This window comes from Panthera leo, chromosome A3 (genome assembly GCF_018350215.1).
Source record: "Panthera leo isolate Ple1 chromosome A3, P.leo_Ple1_pat1.1, whole genome shotgun sequence".
NCBI classification, from domain to species: Eukaryota; Metazoa; Chordata; class Mammalia; order Carnivora; family Felidae; genus Panthera; species Panthera leo.
Genome location: NC_056681.1, coordinates 4,885,602 through 4,902,669, shown reverse-complemented (window position 1 = coordinate 4,902,669; position 17,068 = coordinate 4,885,602). Strand labels below are relative to the sequence as shown.

The following is a 17,068-nucleotide window of genomic DNA, read 5'->3' as shown; positions in this document are numbered from 1 at the left end:
AGGAATGGAATAAACTTGCAGTGAGCGCATCACAACTTCTGGATCCAGCGTGCCTTCTGTCTTTGCGGCGGGGCTGGCGGGGGGTGGTTATCTTGTACGTTTCAGGAGACTGCGTGTCACCGAGGCTTCTGCATCATTAGAGGCTGCTGCTCGTTTGAAACGGGTACCTGACTGGCTTTTTCCACAACAGATTTTGATTGTGATGCATTTGGCTATTCATTTGATACCTAAAAGAAAACAGTTCGCCTCTTTGGAAAGATATAAGGTGTTTCGTTATCCGATCATTTCTGCAAACCCTCATTCCCCACATCCTTTGGTCTTTCTCATTATGGTGCTCCAACGCCAGCTATCTCCCTGTGTGCTTCTCTCTGAGGCTGCAAGACCTGGTCTGGACTCTTGAATTGGGTTGTTATCCAGGAAGTCAGGAGGGTGAGAGCCAGGTTTTATCGAGGGTCTCCTTTGTGCTGGGCCAGCACACACATTATCTCACGTAGTTTCTGTTGTCTGCCCTGTGAGGAATGCATCGTTACCTGCCTTGTACTGAGAAAGAGACCAGTGGCTGTAGGCTCATGAAGCTAGCAAGGGACAGAGCCAAGGTGTGGATCATTCTGTCTGGCTCTGCAGCCCAGACTGGACTTGAGCACGCTGGGGAAAGGAAGGGGTCTGAGATGTTGGCATTTCTGTACCCCTTGGATCCATATGGTTTCGGTTGGTCTGTTGAAATCAAGGGTAGCTGAAATCTTTTATTCCTTTTTATTGACTTACTCTTTTCCTCTTCGTTTCTTTGCCCATATCAGATTTGAGCCAGGTTGTCAGTAGATGAGAATTACCAATTTTCACAGTAAATAAGGGGGCAGCAACATGGTTTCTCAATAAAATAGCCTCAACGGGTGGTTGTACAGCGTAGGTGTGCTTTCCAGTATTAAATATAAGAGTGTGTGTGTGTGTGTGTGTGTGTGTGTGTGTATTTCAGAAAGAGTCCTCCTTCCCCCATCACAGGAATGTTTTTTAGAGTGATAACCCTGGGCATTTGTTTTGATTTATAATTACCTGCTTAAGGAAAACCCAAGATTCTGTGGTCGTGGGCTTTCTCTTGCACACAAGAAGGTAAGGTATGGAGAGTGGGTGTGATTATCTAGCGTCATGTGGGTGATTAGTGGCACAGCTGGTGTTCGAAACCAGCCTCGCTCCTGATGCAGTGACGCTTCTGTGATAGGCAGCTGCCTCCACAGCGTCGTCATGGGTTCTCAACATGGAATGTATCTGGGGGGACGTTATTGAGTCCTGAAATACCCATGTGTCTGCAGGCCTTACTCCTAGATGAATCAAGATGATGTCCGCACACGAGAAAGGGCTCCCTTGTTTTTGTTCGGTGTGTGTTTATTCAGTGCTTGAGGTGCCCGTGGGTGAAAGCAGATGCCATTGCATTTCTGGGTCGGCGTCTCCAGTTGGCAAAGGAGGCTTGTGCCGTTCGCTGCAGTTTTATGTGTTGAGGGGCCATTGTGTCATCTATTACACCTTCGTATCTTGATGTGAAAAGCCCTGGGCTCCTCCGAGGTCCTCTTAAAATGCAGCTATATGATGACACCTCGGTGAGTACCTAGAGTTTCTGGGCTCCTTTGGGAGAGGAACCATCCTCAGGACCAGAAAGACACCTGCAGACAGGCAGCGCAGAGTGTCCGAAGGCCAGCCTTCCCTTTTCCCCAGGTGTGCGCGTGGCCGGGCTTGGTGCCACCCGCTCTCCTCAAAGCTCACTAGATTTGGGAGCTGGGAACCTGAGCAGGAAGCGTGGTGGTGCTGTTTAACCTGTTGGCTGATCTTTGGCTGCTCCACTCCTGTCTCTAGCTGGTAATTTTCTCATTTGTAAAGCGGAAGGAGTAGCATCTATCTCACAGAGTATTTCCCAGGGCTGTGTTAACTGATTGCGTGGTGCGAGAGTGTGATGGCATCATCTTCCCCCTAGTTTTGACGAAAACTGGCTGGTTTTTGTTGAAGGGGGATTGTACCTATTCGAATGATACCTTTCTAGAAATAGATTCATTCCATACATTTTATTAATCAATGGAGTTTTTCTGATTTTCAGAAGAGAGACGTGGTTTTTTTCTTTCTATGGTACGCAGTTGTCTTCTAGTGAAATCTCAGATACAGTCTCTAGAAAGGTGGTCATCACATCAGCTTCAAACATCACTACCAGTATTGCCCTGTACCACACGGAGTGTCACAGCACGCCTGGAGAGGACATGCCTAGTGCAAGATTTCTCTCCCATTTCTGAAAACTCTTGGGATGCGCTCTCAGGGAAGGTTATAAATCATTCTTTGAGAGAGTGGGGCGGGAAGGAAAGAGGAGGAGGAGGAGGATGTCCACCCAGGTAGCTGGCCAGAGGGAGCGAGGTTTTGAAGGCACACAAATCGGGGTTGTATCGGGGGAGGAGGCGAGACTTTGTAGTTGTCAGATGTCTTCCCAACACACCCCGTGAAGCTCTTCTCGGCTTTCAGGTAGGCTTGATACTCAAGGGAGCTTACGCTGCGCATCAGAAGTCCGCACTCTGACCTATCACGTTATTGTCTTCAGAAGATGGCAGATTACTTATTGAGTCCTGAAAAAATAACAGTTCTGTTTTATAAACCTAGGTGGGAAAGTAATGGTTGGAAACAGGCATGACAAATGTTCTGGAATGTGTTGGAAACACACATAACAAATGCGTGGATTTCTCCAAGGGATGATTTGCGGTCTGGTCACCTGGGTCTAGGGTGGGAGTCCTCTTCTTTGTCCTTTCTGTAGATGCTCGTCTCGGCCCATTCTTCTCGCGGCCCGTTCTGGGATCTGTGCCTGCTGGACGAGGCAGTGTGGCAGGTGAGGGGTGCGGAGGGCTTTCTGTTGGCGTGAATTGGCCCCGAAGGCCGTGGTTCTGGCCCTCGCTCCTCGACACACACCGTCTACTGGAGATGGTTTTGAATTATTCAGATCTGGACCTCAGCAAAATAGCTACACTTAAATGGAGATTGCAGAAGAGGAGATTGGATTTTTTCCCCCCCTGAGATTTTAAATGCAAGGAAAATAGAACTTTTTGAATTAATGAATTGTTTGAAGCAGTGGGGGGTCTCCCCATTTGTTCTAGCTTTACAAAATTAAATCTATTTTCTGAACTGTCTGGTGGGAAAATATTTTTAAGGGAGATAATTTCTGAAAATGTCTTTGTGGTAAGCTGTTAGTGGTTGTGAATTTTTTTTTTTCATACTGCAGTTTAATAATGAGGGAGTTTTCCATTAATATTCCAAAGCATGTTTGCCAGCGGATACAGCAGGTGAAGTGGTAAAATTATGGGCCCATCAAAAATACTTATGCTTCCTGTAATATGATATTAAGTTTAATATTTTTATAACCTTCACTGAATTCTAATTCCACTAAAGTAGCGAGCATGCTTCCATTTGCAGTTCAATTATGCACATTGGTTGCCTTTGTACCAAGCAAATTAGAAATGCAAAATATCTGTGGTGGGGGGGGGGGCGTTGGAAAGAGTCATTAAAGATACCAATATTTAGGTACAGATACACTTTACTAAGTGTACCCTGGGAATTGAAAATGGATTAAAGACAAACAAATTTAGTGTCTGCATCTGTATTTTAAATTAAAATTCAAAGAATTAAGGAGCAGTATTCACTCCTGACATACAGCCCTTTTCAGCACTTATTTCAATCACATTTTAAAGCATAAAGTTCTTCCAGTAAAATCCTAAGGAGAGAGAATGAATATCAGCAACTCTTCTTGGATGGAAACATTGGTCAATTAATGTAATTGGGTAGTATTGCCATTGATAATTAATCCTTTTAAGGTTTTGCTGACTCAGTTTAACGGAGCTGCTTGCTTGCCCTGGACCCGTCAACCTTGGGCTGCGGCTTTTAGGTGATTAGCACCAGCGTATAAGCGCACTGCCCTTAGAGAGAGAAGTCAGCCATTCATCTGTCAAGTGCTGATAGTAGGAGCTAAATTTGGGGGGTTTGGGCATCTTAACAGCAGCATTCTTCTTCGTTTGATCATTTGCTTTGGAAGTCTCTGATAAGCGAACTCTTTTATAAATGGTTTTCATGAACCAAGTTTATTGCTCTCAGATAAGAACAGCTCACATTTATACTTAAAAGATGTCTTTAATCTTTTTCACCAGATGAGAGATTCTGGTGTTTTACAAAAGGAAATTAACAAAAATTCAGCCTGATTATGTTTTTTAAGATTTGTTTTTCAAAGTTTACTGTACTATTTAAGTTTCTTAAGAAGAATCCTGTGTTTCTCTTTTTAGGAGTATGACACGATTTATTTGTTCTTTACATTTTCAAAGAGCAGGATCAAGAGGACCTATCAGGGACACTGAGTCTGCCTCACTTCGTGGAAGGCAGCTTCAGCTTTCTGCAGAGTCACTGAGGAGCCAAAAATTAATGAGCAGCCAAAAGTAACGTTCTTTTTACTCATGATAGTTTCTTGGGTATTTATACCCCTGAGCGCCTCATCTCGACTCTCTTGTTTACTCTTGCTTTAAACTCGCCGTTAGCCTTGTCCTCGTGTTCAGCCCATCACAGGCTGGAATGAGGTCAGAGGGCTTTGGGAAGTGGCCACAGGGAAGGGCTGGACGGGAATACCACAAAGAGCAAGTGGGGGAGAGGATTTGGAAACCACAGCCGGGATCTGGGATCACTTAAGCTTCAGGGCAGACCGTTCTCCGTATTTCAGTTAATCCATCTCAGGAGCCCTTGTAGGTCTTTCTCAGATTGTATATAATGGGTGTTCATAATCCCCAGAGGAATCACGAAAAGGCTATGTTGTATTCCATCGTAAAGTATTATAGGAGACAGGAAAGTATGTTGGCGTTTGTAAAACCATGTGTATTTTCAAGGATATTTGTAAAAAAGAGTGAACGAGCCCTGTGTTTTGGCCAGTGCCTGCATCTGACACATCTCATCTTCTAGTGACGCCGAGGTACATTTGTACTAGTCTCTGCACAAATAAATTAACGAGACAATGGGAGTTTGTTATCTGAGATGCGCTGTGCTGAATTGGAAAATCCTGTAGAGAACACAGAGACAATTCAGTGTTAACTTATTTATAAATGGATAAAATTATTTATCTGCTAGATTCCTAGTTCCATCAATAGTTCCATCCTATCTGTGGATAGGCAGAGTCCCAGAAAGCAGTTATGGTTTCAAGACTTTGAGAATCCTAACAGAAGGATACATTTACTCATGATAAGGGTGCTTAAGTCTCTTAAGCTGATCGTGAGCTCTGACTTGTTTCTGATTAGCTTAGAAAAGCAGAGCGGTGACCACTTTACTACGCCACAAATGCGGTTTGGGAGAGAATAGCCTTGTTTGTGTACAGGTGATACGAAAGGAGGGAGAGAGGGAGAAGGAGAGGCGATGGGGAGATTGGGAACTATGTCCCAACCCATGGGTACGAGGGTGACTGGCTCCGGGAGGTAGGAGAGAAGGGAAGCCAGACGGTTGAGGGTTGAAAAGGGCTTTCTCTCTTTGTGCTGCCCCAGTGAAGTTTCTAGAGGGAACGTGATTCAGGTGTGCTTTGAATGTTGCAAGGGAAGAAGGTGCACACCCGGAGCGTGAGACACCAGAACAGGGAGTCCTGCTCCCGGTCTAATTGGGTAGAAGGGCAGACGCATGGGAAGGAGCTTAGGCATCTTCATGTCAACAATGTCCACTGGTAGAATAAGGTTCCCAAATAAGAATGAGGGTGTGAGATAGCATTCTGGTGGCAGCCCCAATGTTAGGCGATGTATTGAACATGCGTTCTCGGGGTGTGGTCCCTGGGCCGGCAGAATCAGTACCATGTTGGAAACAGAATCAGTACTATGTTGGATTCGCGGCCCCACCCCAGGTCCGTTGAATCAGAAGCTCTGGAGGTGGGGTCCTGCCACCTGTGTTGTAACAAGAACTCCAGGTGATTCTGATGTATGCTGAACCTTGAGACCCCCTCATGGCCAAGTCAGATTAGTGGGTTCAGCCCTGGCAGGTTGGTATATTGAGGTGTGAGTAGGGCAGGAAGACCCAGAGAGACATGCCAGGTGCAGCCAACGTGATAAGAAGAGGCTGGGGTCATGACAGAGCACCCTGTGTGGGTGTGGGCACATGGCCAACACACGTGCACCCATGTTGTGGGTTCAGACCAGGAAATCTGAGGAGACCGGGAGGAGTTGAACTGCTTGTCTCTTAGTTGGGAGAGAGGGTTGTTCTGTAGGAGGGTTTTGCTCTGAGGAATATGGTGAGGGTGAGTAGGGTGTGTAGGGGGGAGACTACATTTGTAGGGTTATAGGGGCTGTGCAGGGTGACTTGATTTGGAAGAGAAACTGGGAGGAAGGGAGAAGATCTCTTAGGTGGAGAAATCTAGATGTCCGTGGAGGCCTGAGCTGAGATTTGGTCACATAAATGAGGAGAGAGACATCTTGATGGTAGGATGATGAGGTCAGGGGTGCCTGGGTGGCTTAGGCGGTTGAGCGTCTGACTCTTGGTATCAGGTCAGGTCATGATCGCAGTGACGATGGAGCCTGCTTGGGATTCATTCATTCTCTCTCTCTCTCTCTCTCTCTCTCTCTCTCTCTTTCTCTCTTTCTGTCCGTCTCTGCCCCTCTTCCCCGCTTGCACTCTTCTCTCTCTAAAGTAAAAAAGAAAAAAGAAAAGATTCTGAGATTAAAAAATAATAAAGCGTGTGCCGTGGTGCTTGCAAGACTTTCATTCGCTTGCTCTGTTCGCACCGCGATGCGGACGAAAGTGAATGTGTAACTTGCCTGGCTTCTCCTGGGAAGCTTTTGTCCTGTGCTCAGTCAGCTCGTCACTTCTCTGAGGGGTGTGTGTGGTAAGTGGCATATATTCTGCATTTCTTCTCTTCTGAAGAAGGTCTGATCTTACTGACCCTCTCTTTTATGACCCCCGAAGGCCCTTTCCTAGCAGGACCCTGCTTTTGCCATCTGTGACACGGCCGACATTGTTTCATAAAGCGTTAATGTTGGTGAATGGTGAGCGGTCTCCTGGTAACCGGCTTCTTTTTAATGTAGTATCAGCACATACATTTTAAAAGTAGGATAGATGGTTCGTTTAAGAGGGTTTTATCATCAGTGTCTCCGATATTCAAGTGAAATAAATTAACTTAATGGGAAGCTCTTTTATAGCCTGTCACGGAAAAAAGTACATAATTTCTGTCACCATTTGCATGTATGGAGCTGAAAGAACAAACGATTAACAACATTTATTCTGTCATGTTCTCATAAAGTTCCAGCTAATAGGGAGTAGCAAACTGAACTGGGCAGGACATGGTGGTAGCTGAGAAATACAGACTTTCTGGCGTGAGTTGGGGGCAGCGGTGGACAGGCTGTGCGTTCTGGGCACAGCGAGGGTTTACGAAGCTTCTGGAGGTCTGGGTGGACACTTGCTGTCCTCTCCAGCTGCTGATCGCGAGCCCGCGAGGAAAGGAGAGCTGGTCGGTGGCAGGTGGAAGGGGGACCGTTGCCGGGGGAGAGGGGCTGAGCGCCGCTTGGACCCCGAGTCTCCTGGAGGCCCGCCAGCAGGCCGTGGTTTTCACTCACGGTGTCGCGTTTTCAGCTCGCCGGCCTCGCTAGCGCGTGGGGCACGCGTGTTTCCATTTCACGAGTCCCGCCCTTCGGAGGGGTCATCTGGCCTGCCGCCTGCGGCTGTCTCCCTGTGCTCTTTCGAGGCGATTTGCTTACCGCCCGTCCCCGCTGCTCTTGTCACGTTCGTGTTGAACTCGGGTCCGAACGTCAGGGATACCTTGTAGCGCTTCTTTCAGACCGCACCGCGGCGGCTCGGGAGGCGGGATGTTCTCTAGGCCTGCGGTTGTGCTGGTGACGTCTGTGACGTCTGAGGGTGGCGGGGGATCTCCGCACCCTTCTGCAGGGGTGGAGCGAGCAGCCGCGAGGAGGTTTGGTTAGCGGAGCACGGGGGGCCCCGGACCCCTTCCCGTGGTGGGTGTGCTCGCGTGGGCGCTCCCGTCTCCACCCAAGGCCTGGGTACATGCTGGAGCTCACGGCTCGGTGTGTGGGAAGTGACTTTCTCTTTTATGTACTTACTTGTAAGCAATCTCTACACCCAGCCTGGGGCTCGAACTCACAACCTGGAGGTCAGGACTCGCACGCTCCGCCTGCTGAGCCAGCCAGGCGCCCGGGTTGCTTCTCTCTTTTAAACCACACTTTCTCCCAAGAGGCACGACACAAAGCTGCCGGTGCCTCACTTGAATGATTTAGCCAGATCATTTTCCTGCTGGAGGGGCACGTGAGGCAGCTTGTGTAGAATACTAGCACTCAGCCTTTTGGTCTCAAGACTCTTTTATACTCCTGGGAACTGAAGACCCAAAGAACTTTTTCATTTGTGGGTTGTATCGGTATTTATCATATTATACGTTGAAGTGAGACGTTTTAAGCGTACTCATTCATTTAATAACATCAGTGAGTCACTTACACGCTAAGAGTGACATAGTCAATGAAAAATAACTTCAAAAATTTAGCGAAAAGCCTGGCATTATTTGGCATGTTTTGTAACTCTCCTTCATGTCTGGCTCGGTAGAGGACGGGCTGAACTCTCCCATCTGCTTTTGCAGTTAGTGTGTTACAGCGTGTTGTTGTGGTGAATGTATGTGAAGAGAAACCACTCTACACACATCTGTGGTTCAGGAAGGGAGGAGTATCTTCAGCAGCCTTTCCAGATAATTCTGGACATTGTACTTCTAATACTACACCAAAACTTGACAAGGGGCACTTTTCTTCAAGTTTGGTGTAGTGTGGAATCGGAAGCCATGTCCGTGAGCTACTTGAACTTTGTTTCACTGAAATGTGTTGGTCTCTCCTTGCACTTGGAATGGGCTTCTGAATACTGAATATCAGCGGAGTCACGCAGATCTTCCAAATGCTGACAGACTTCATGACACAGCGTCAAAAAATTGCCGATCTCATCAGAAAAGTCTTGAAGTGTTTGGGAAACTGAGCTCTTGATGGCAGATACCAGCTTTCCAAGAGTCTCATCTTTGGTACAAAGCTTGGATTTTCTCGTTGGCGCCAACTATTAAAAGTCGTTTTCTTGAAGGGACAGGCGCACTTCGTTTTCGAGACGATGTCTGCCGTCCAGCCAGGTCTGCGTGGCCGTGGTTTTTCTGTCGGTTGTTCTTTCGAGTAAGTGGCGTTCCGTGACAAAGTCCTAGCTCCGCTCACGACCCAACAGCTGTACGGCCGCTTTCCTGGGACAGCGGGTGCTGCGCGCGCATTCGCATTTCATCGCGCCGAGCGTTCGGATGTGTCGTCGGGGGTCGAGGTTTAGTAAAATTAGTGATGGTTACGGCTTCGTCCAGGATATTAATAAGGGAAAATGGCCTTTAAAAAACCCTGCCGGTGTGCAGGACACCTGACACGGAGACCCCGCCCCGTGCTGCTTCTGCTCTGCTTTTGGCCCGGCCGGCCCTGCGGATCTCAGCATCTCCGCACCGGCACGGGGACGGACATCTTGGGATTACCACGACCACGCCGTTGATCTGCTGGATCACCTCGTGGGGGGGGGGGGGGGGGGCTTCGGTCTGTGGAAGTGCTTTGAGCAGTCGGGTGTGGAATCTGACTCCGGAAGCGAGGCCAGTGTTGGCGTGCCGGCTCCATCGTCAGTCTGCCGGCCGTGGGGTCCGAGGGAGACCGGTCAGCCTTCCTCAGCCCTTGTCTGGGGGGAAGCGCGGGCTTCTTGGGTGGGTTGTCGCGAGGACCGGATGGGAGAAGTAATGCAAGCGCGCCTTCTGCGGTGCCCGGTAGGGAGTAGGCACCCGCGCGGCCGTCTTTCTTTCCTTCCTGGGACCTTGTGACGCCACCGGAGCGGTGGGGGCGGGGAGGTGGAAAGGTCGGCCTTGCCCTAGCGCAGGCCTAGAATCCGCATGCGGGTCTCTTGGCTCTTGCTTCTCACTTGCCCTGTTTCCAGGACTGGGGACAAGAAGGAAAGGGAACAGCAGGTCTCTCCGAGGCGGTTTGTGGGCGGAAGGGACCCGTCTGTCCGTTGTGTACGTGTGACCCACTGGAGCTTGGACTCAAAGGCCAGCTTCTCTGAGAGGAGCAGTGTCTTCTGGGTGCGGTCGTCTCCTGAGCGCTGCGGGCTCTTTACAGAGCATTCTGGTTCAGCCTCATCGGTCTCCGTGCTGGAGGGTGATGGGGGGCCGTTCGTTCACAGCCGAGAAAGTGCCGTCTCAAGGGCGAGGCAGTTTTTGCTCCTGGAGCCTGTGAGCTGCTGGAAGTCTGAGTGTGGTCTAGGACACACTTCTCTCCCTTCCTGTCCTGACACAATAGCAAAGCGTGACTTTGTCACAGCCACGTGACACCGGAAATTCTCAAAACCTGATTCACGTCACTTTTTAACAATGCACATCTGACAGTAGTTTGCAGCCTGACCCAGCTTCAAAAAAGGTTGACAGCCCCCGTCCAACAAGGATGACGGTACCTGTGCAGACATTGGCTCCTTAGTTGATAATGTGGGTTTTCCTCATTGTGGTCTTGGGGGTGCAAAAAGCATGATGGGAACTGAACTTTGAAGAGAAGAGTCTGTGCTGTTGACCCGTTGGTCTGGTCACTTGTCCCTTAGGTTAAATGTCAAGCCCACGTGTGGACTGGCCCCCCAGGTCTGTCCTCAGGAGAGCCCTTGCCAGCTCAGTGGTGCCAGGGTGGGAGTTAGCCGCGTCCGGGCCCAAAGCCACCAGCGAGGACCGCTCTTTCGCGAGGGAACCGTGCGCCTACACCTCAGTGGCCTGTGTTTTAAGTGACCTTTTGTTCTCCCCGCTGATGGTCATGCTGAATTTGGGGTACTCGGGACAACTTTGTTGGCTCTAGACTTGATGTCGTGTGTGCGTAAGCCCTGACTTTTAAGAAGGTTTGCACGTTTATCGATTTTTGTCCTGAAGAAGTTTCCCGGTAACGCCTCCTGTCGCTCAGAGCACTCAGATGGGTGATGCGGGCCGCGGGACCGCCCGGGTGACCGCCCGTGCTGTCAGACTGCAGTGGACTTTCTGTGTCCCCGAGAGGGAGGGGACTCTGCCTCCGCAGCCTGAATGGCCGAGCTGTTTGCGTTTCTCCTCTCCGTCGCGGTCCTTCGCGAGGTGCGTGGCGGTGCTCCTGGGGTGCAGGGTGTGCGTCTGCCTCATGTTGGAGCGACCGGTGTGGCCGAAGGGGGTGCTGGCTTGCACTTGGCCCCTCGGAGAAGTTGTGCTGCTTCCTGGCACCGTGGCTTTGAGGAAGTCGCTTCCGTGTGTTGCTCTTCCTTTGTAAGCTAGGGTGGAGGACGCGGGCCCCCTCTCGGCTGCAGGGGCGGTTGGTCATGGCACCTCAGAGGGGGGCTCAGAGGCAGGAGGACACCGGGGAGCGTCGCGCGGCAGAGGTGCCGGTGGAGAACGACGGCGGCTGGCGCCCTTAGTGGGTGGGGACTCGGTCGCTGGCGGAGGCCCGCCCGCTCTGAGCGTCCGCCCCTTCGTGCTGTGACCTCGGGCGAGTCGGGTAACCTTTCTGTGCTTCGGTTTTTTCGCCTGCAACGGGCATTAAAACAACTTCCGGAGCGGTGCCTACCTCGCACAGACTAAATGAGCTAATAGTAGACCTGAAGTACAGCCCGGGTTCCTGCGCGTGGGAGATGCCGAGTCCACGTCGGCTCTTAGCGGGGTCCGGATGCCTTTTCCTGCGTGTGAAGAGGTTGTGTGTCGGAGAACTTAGCCAGGTGTGTGCTTTGGCCAGAGCCTTGTAGCAGATGCTGTATTTTAAAGCCGCTACTATTTGGGGCGCCTGGGTGGCTCGGTCGGTTGAGCATCCGACTTCATCTCAGGTCACGATCTCACGGCTCATGGGTTCGAGCCCCGCGTCGGGCTCTGTGCCGTCAGAGCCTGTTTGGGAGTCTGCGTCTCCCCCCCCCCCCCCCCCCCCCCGCTCACGTTCTGTCTCTCTGTCTCTCAAAAATAAACATAAAAGAAAAATTAAAACAAAAATAAAGCCGCCACCATTTAACGAGGAGGGTGGGTTCTAAGGAAGCCAGTGGGAACGGGAAGGGGCCTCCTCAGTGCAGTGGGTGTGACGTAGCCAAGGGAGCCTTTCTGGGAGGCCCCTCCAGGTTTGGGGAGAAAATGTGGGGTGCACCCAGGTGGTGTTTGCCCCTCGCTGTGAGTGTGCGGGCCGTGAACATTTCCTGACGTCCTATCGGCCAGATCGTATTTGCAGCGCTACCTTGAATGCCTTATACGGGAAATGGGGCAGAGAAAAGCTAAAACTGAACAGTCACTTAAATGTCTTGGATTATCGTTTCACTTCCTGAAGAGATGGTTTGGGCGTGTTCCCCGGAGCACCACCGGCAGGTGCCGTTTCCGCCGGTTCACCTGTCCCGCAAGGGCCGTGGCGGACGCGGCGCCAGGCGCACGGTGGGGAAAGGGCGGCGGACTGGGGGTCGGGAGGCCCGAATCCCCCGCCCGAGTCGGCTGTGCCGCTACCCGCCGCGTGGCGTGGGGCGAGGCCCCCGGCCTTTCTGGATCTCAGGCTTGAGCCCAGAAGAGCCGAGAAGACGCCGGTCGTCTTGCCCTGCTAAGCTCACCTGGGTGTCGGGAGGCTCGGCGAGAGCCCTGGTAAGCTGCTGTACGACCGGAATGCGGGTTTGAACGTGACAAATGGCTGCTGCTAACCGAGCTCTGACCCTCCTAATGAAATATTTTCTTTCCCAGTGATGTTACAGCCTTTCGATTATGATCCCAATGAGAAAAGTAAACACAAGTTTATGGTTCAGTCTATGTTTGCTCCAACTGACACTTCTGATATGGAAGCAGTAGTAAGTACCGAATGCTTCTTACTTGTTTTCTTTTGTTTTCAGTAATGCAAAGAAAATGATGAGGTGCAGAATTTTGGGTGCATGCATTTCAAAATGTGTCAACATTGCTTTTAAAGGGGAGTGTTGTTTTCAAGGAGGTTTGTACTTTGACTGCCTTTCCAGGTTTTCTCAAACTTTGATTTTCACCTTTTATGGAACTTTCCAGAATACTCTTCTGACTTTCACATCCGTTAGCTTCAGCACTTCCTTGCTCTGATGGATGGTGTCTTGAATGTTTGAGGACTCCCTCCCCTTTATGTGTCTCCCCTCCCATCCCCCACAGAAAAGGATACCTCTCATTATACGGGACATTTCTTACCGTGTCCTCCCCATCACTCCCCCAAGAACCCAGAGGGACGTGAGAGAGTGGGATGCTAAATGTCCTCTGATGCTTAAGGGTTGAGTTTTTGCTTGTTTCTGGTAAGCATGGATTCCCCCCCTGCCTCCCTTGTTTCCCTCATTTCATTTTCCTCTGCTTCAATACGTGTTAAACTCTGTCTCTAATTTTGGTAAAAATAAGATGGCTTTGTTTTTATAAAACAAAGAAGTGATACTATATTACTGGGTTTTCTGAAAAGATTATAATGGGAATTCTCCTGAAAATAGGCTCCTTACGCATTTAAATGAATCAGCAGGCATTCTGGTGCCATGGGAATCATGTGTGGATAACCTCCTGGGCCACCGCCCCAGCTGGGCCGGACTGGCCAGTCCTCACGGATGGGAGAGAAGGGCAGGGTTCTCTCAACGTTTCCATCACTTTCCAGCTCGCCAGCCCAGGCTAGGAGACCGGTCACCCGAGGTGTGCCTGCAGACGTGAGACTGCGGTGGCTCACACGGCACTGTGGTTTTTCTCTTCCAAAATTCTGTGCCGAGGGCTTTTTACGCACAGCTTCCCGCCTCGTCCCAGTGTCACCGCTCGGCCTTTTCGGTCAGTCTTAGAAAAGCATTACTGGCCATCCTGGTGGATGTTCACGTTTGGGGCAGGAAATAAAGGGGAAGCCAGATACTTTGAGGTTCGAGAGAGATTGGTGACAATAGGCGATCTTCCCCTTTTCCTAAGAATGATTGTTGAGGCATTCACTACTTTCTCTTCTGTTTCCCAGAACGTGATGTGTCACTTCACGTTGATTTGTGTGAGCGAGGAAATTCGTGGCAGATGGGACGCTGGGGACTCCAAGAGTGTGTTCTGCTTGGCTTTGGCTGCATGGCTCAGAGACCAGAGCGTGGGCTTGGGCGTCTGTGGTGTAGAGCTGAGTCCTGCCTTTTCCTACCGTTGTGGCCGCGGGCAGTTTTCATTAACTCTCCCTAGGGTCTGGTCACCTGTAAAGTGGGGCTAAAAACCCAACTGACCCCGTTGCCGTGGGACCCAGCGTGCTGTGTGTCTCCGCCACCGGGCACGGAGTCTAGAGTTGCCGTGTCTGAGGGCCGTCGTAGGCCAGGCCCCCGTTTCGCTCCCTTTAGGATGATTTCTATAAGACTTAAAAATTCTTCTAGGGAATGTCCATCGTAGGAAGCCGTGGAAATACACACGTAAGCAAAACTAAAACCAAAAGTAACTAAAACTAAAAGATTTGCTTATGCTCGACCTAACCACTGTTTTTGAGAGCCTTGTGCCATTTCTTTAAACTATTTCTTTGTGTGTGTTTTGATGTACAGGAAGTAGAAAAAATTATATCGTGACTACTCATATAAACTTTGCCCAGATTTACCATCTAACACTTGGCCACATTTGCTTCATTTCTGTTGTAAACTCTTTTTTCGCTGAACCGCTTGGTTGTAAGATGCAGGCTTCACGACTCTTCGGTCGTGCGTGCTTCAGGGCGGGGACAGTCTCTGGCGTAGCCACAGCACTGTCCCCCTGGCTGAGAAAATTGGCGTTAATTCAGTCGTATTATCTAGCAGAAGGACCCTGATGCAGCATTTTCCAGTTACTCCAGACAGGCCTGGAGTTGTTCTTAGTCTAGTAGAGTACTCTCAACCTTTTTTGTTTTCGTGGCTTTGAAGTTTTTAGAGTCCAGGCCAGTTAGCTTGTTGTACGCCCCACATTCTGGACTTGTTCGGTTATTTCCTCACGATCACATTCAGGTTAAATGCGTTTTGGCAAGAATATTCCGTAAGTAACATCCTGTACGCACCGTACCAGGAGGCACGGAGTGCTGGCTCGTCCCTCTATTGGTGATGCTAAGTTGGATCACTTGGTTGCGATGGCGAGGTGACTGCCAGCGTCCCCGCGTCCAAGCGCAGTTGCCCCTTGGGGAATAGGTACTCTGTGATACCCTTGAGTAATCAGGTACTTGGAGACCATGTGAACGTCCTGCTCGCCAGCAGTCTCGCCCTCACCCGGTGGTTGCAGCGTCCAGCGGTGATCCTTGCTTGATGCTCTTTTGACACACACACACACGCACACAGACGTGTGCTCGTGTGTGCGTACAGAGGAACAAACTTAAGATCTTGTTTCTGGCTTCTTCACTTAATGTTCGGTGCGAGCAAACACTCTCTGGTATCATTTGAATGGCGTGCGGTTCCACTGAATGGACCTGCCCCGATGCATCTGGCCGCTCTGATGTTTGGCGCGTTGCTGGCTCTTGCGACCACTGTTGCTCTGGCTGCCTCCTGCATGGTCCCGGGTGAGGGGGGAGTAGTGTAAACGTCCTGCCGTGCTGGCCTGCACTTCTCAGCATGCCCTGGGATTCCCGTCCTCGCTGCCAGGAGGAGGGGGATCGAGCCAGGAGCACATCATGCCAGAGCATGGATTTGATTTAGCCGGCAAGGTGTTCCCACCAGCAGGCTGGAGGGAGTGGGGGGCCACCCGGACACTGGCTTGCTAGCTGTGCCCCGTTGGCAGTGGGCAGCGTGGTTCTAAGTCCACTCCCAGGTAGTGTACGTTGCCTCTCTCTACGAAGGGTGTATCCCGCAAAGTCCATTTTATCTTCCTGAGGAGAGCCAAAGTTGCCTCCGGTCATTCGGACGTAATTTAGACAATTCCTCTTCCTTCGGTGATGGTCAGTCGTCTCTGTTCCACGCGCTTCCCATAGAGCAGCAGCAGGGAGGAGCATTGGTTGGTGTGGAGGGATCGGGCGGCGGGACTGGGCTTGTGAAGCGTGATAAGCGTTCGGGGAAAGCTGTGTGTTTAATCTTGTCGTTAGAACTACTGAAATCTCTGCAGACCTAAGTTCCTTATTCGATACACATCAGGGCTTCCTCATTGAGCGTGTTTTTCTGAAATTGTCAGTTATAGGAAGAAAATCATTCCTCCGGCAGCTTTGTAATATCTTGATTATTAAATTTAAATTGTTTTAGTGGAAGGAGGCAAAACCGGAAGACCTTATGGATTCAAAACTTAGATGTGTGTTTGAATTGCCAGCAGAAAATGATAAACCAGTAAGTATGTTTACGGTTAACAATAATTGAATGTTGCAAGCTGATGCTTATTTGCATACCATCTCCTACAAAACCAAGATTTAAGTTGGCAAATTATTTTCCTTCCTCTGACGTGTGATGAAAAAAATAAGCTGAAGTCAACAAGTAAGCGGGCCTCCAGGAAATCAGCCTTTGAGAGGCTTGCAGAAAGACACCTAATTGAAACAATTTTTTTTTTTCTTAAAAAGTGCAACCTGTTGGCCGTTGCAATGTCCTAAATCCTAAAGCACTTCTTTGACTTGGCAAAGCTATAGGTTGCTGTAAAACAGTGGGTGAGTCTGAAACAGGGAATAATTTGCCGTTGATCATGGTGCTTGACGGACAGGCTCTCGGGTTCTGTTCCACAGACCTCCGTCGCGGGTCTCCCTGTCCGTCCGCTCTTTCCCCTTCCCCCTCCTGCCTCTTTAGGGTTTCTCAACCTCAGCACTATTAACATCGGGGTGGGTCCTCCTCTGCTGGGGGCCCATCCTGGCCCTTGTAGGCTGTTCAGCAGCACCCCTGGCCTCTGCTCACTAGATGCGAGTAGTCCCCCCTCTCGTGTGACAACCAAAGGTGTCTCCAGACGTTGCCCGTTGTGCATGGGTGGGGGCGGAATCATCGCCTCCATTGGGAGTCACCCCCCCCCCCCCCCCCGTGTTGCCGGAGGGGGTCGCTGAAAGGACCGGCTTCCTCCAAGCTGTCGACTGGCTTTTCTCTGGGAGGTCAAGGGACAAGCCTGTCATGGCCCTTGCCTGTGGCCAGTTGAAGAGAAGACTGTATCCGAAGTGCTAATTTGGACCTT

The 17,068-nt window shown here is 50.3% G+C and overlaps 1 protein-coding gene across 1 annotated transcript in view; it reads left to right on the top strand.

The window, feature by feature from the left end:
* The window catches only part of VAPB (VAMP associated protein B and C), a 52,452-nt gene that overhangs the window by 29,521 nt on the left and 5,863 nt on the right, over positions 1–17,068 (top strand). Inside the window, exons 3-4 of the mRNA XM_042930556.1 lie at positions 12,725–12,828; positions 16,168–16,248. Of these exons, the coding sequence (XP_042786490.1) occupies positions 12,725–12,828; positions 16,168–16,248 (185 nt within the window). The remainder of the gene's footprint in view (positions 1–12,724; positions 12,829–16,167; positions 16,249–17,068) is intronic.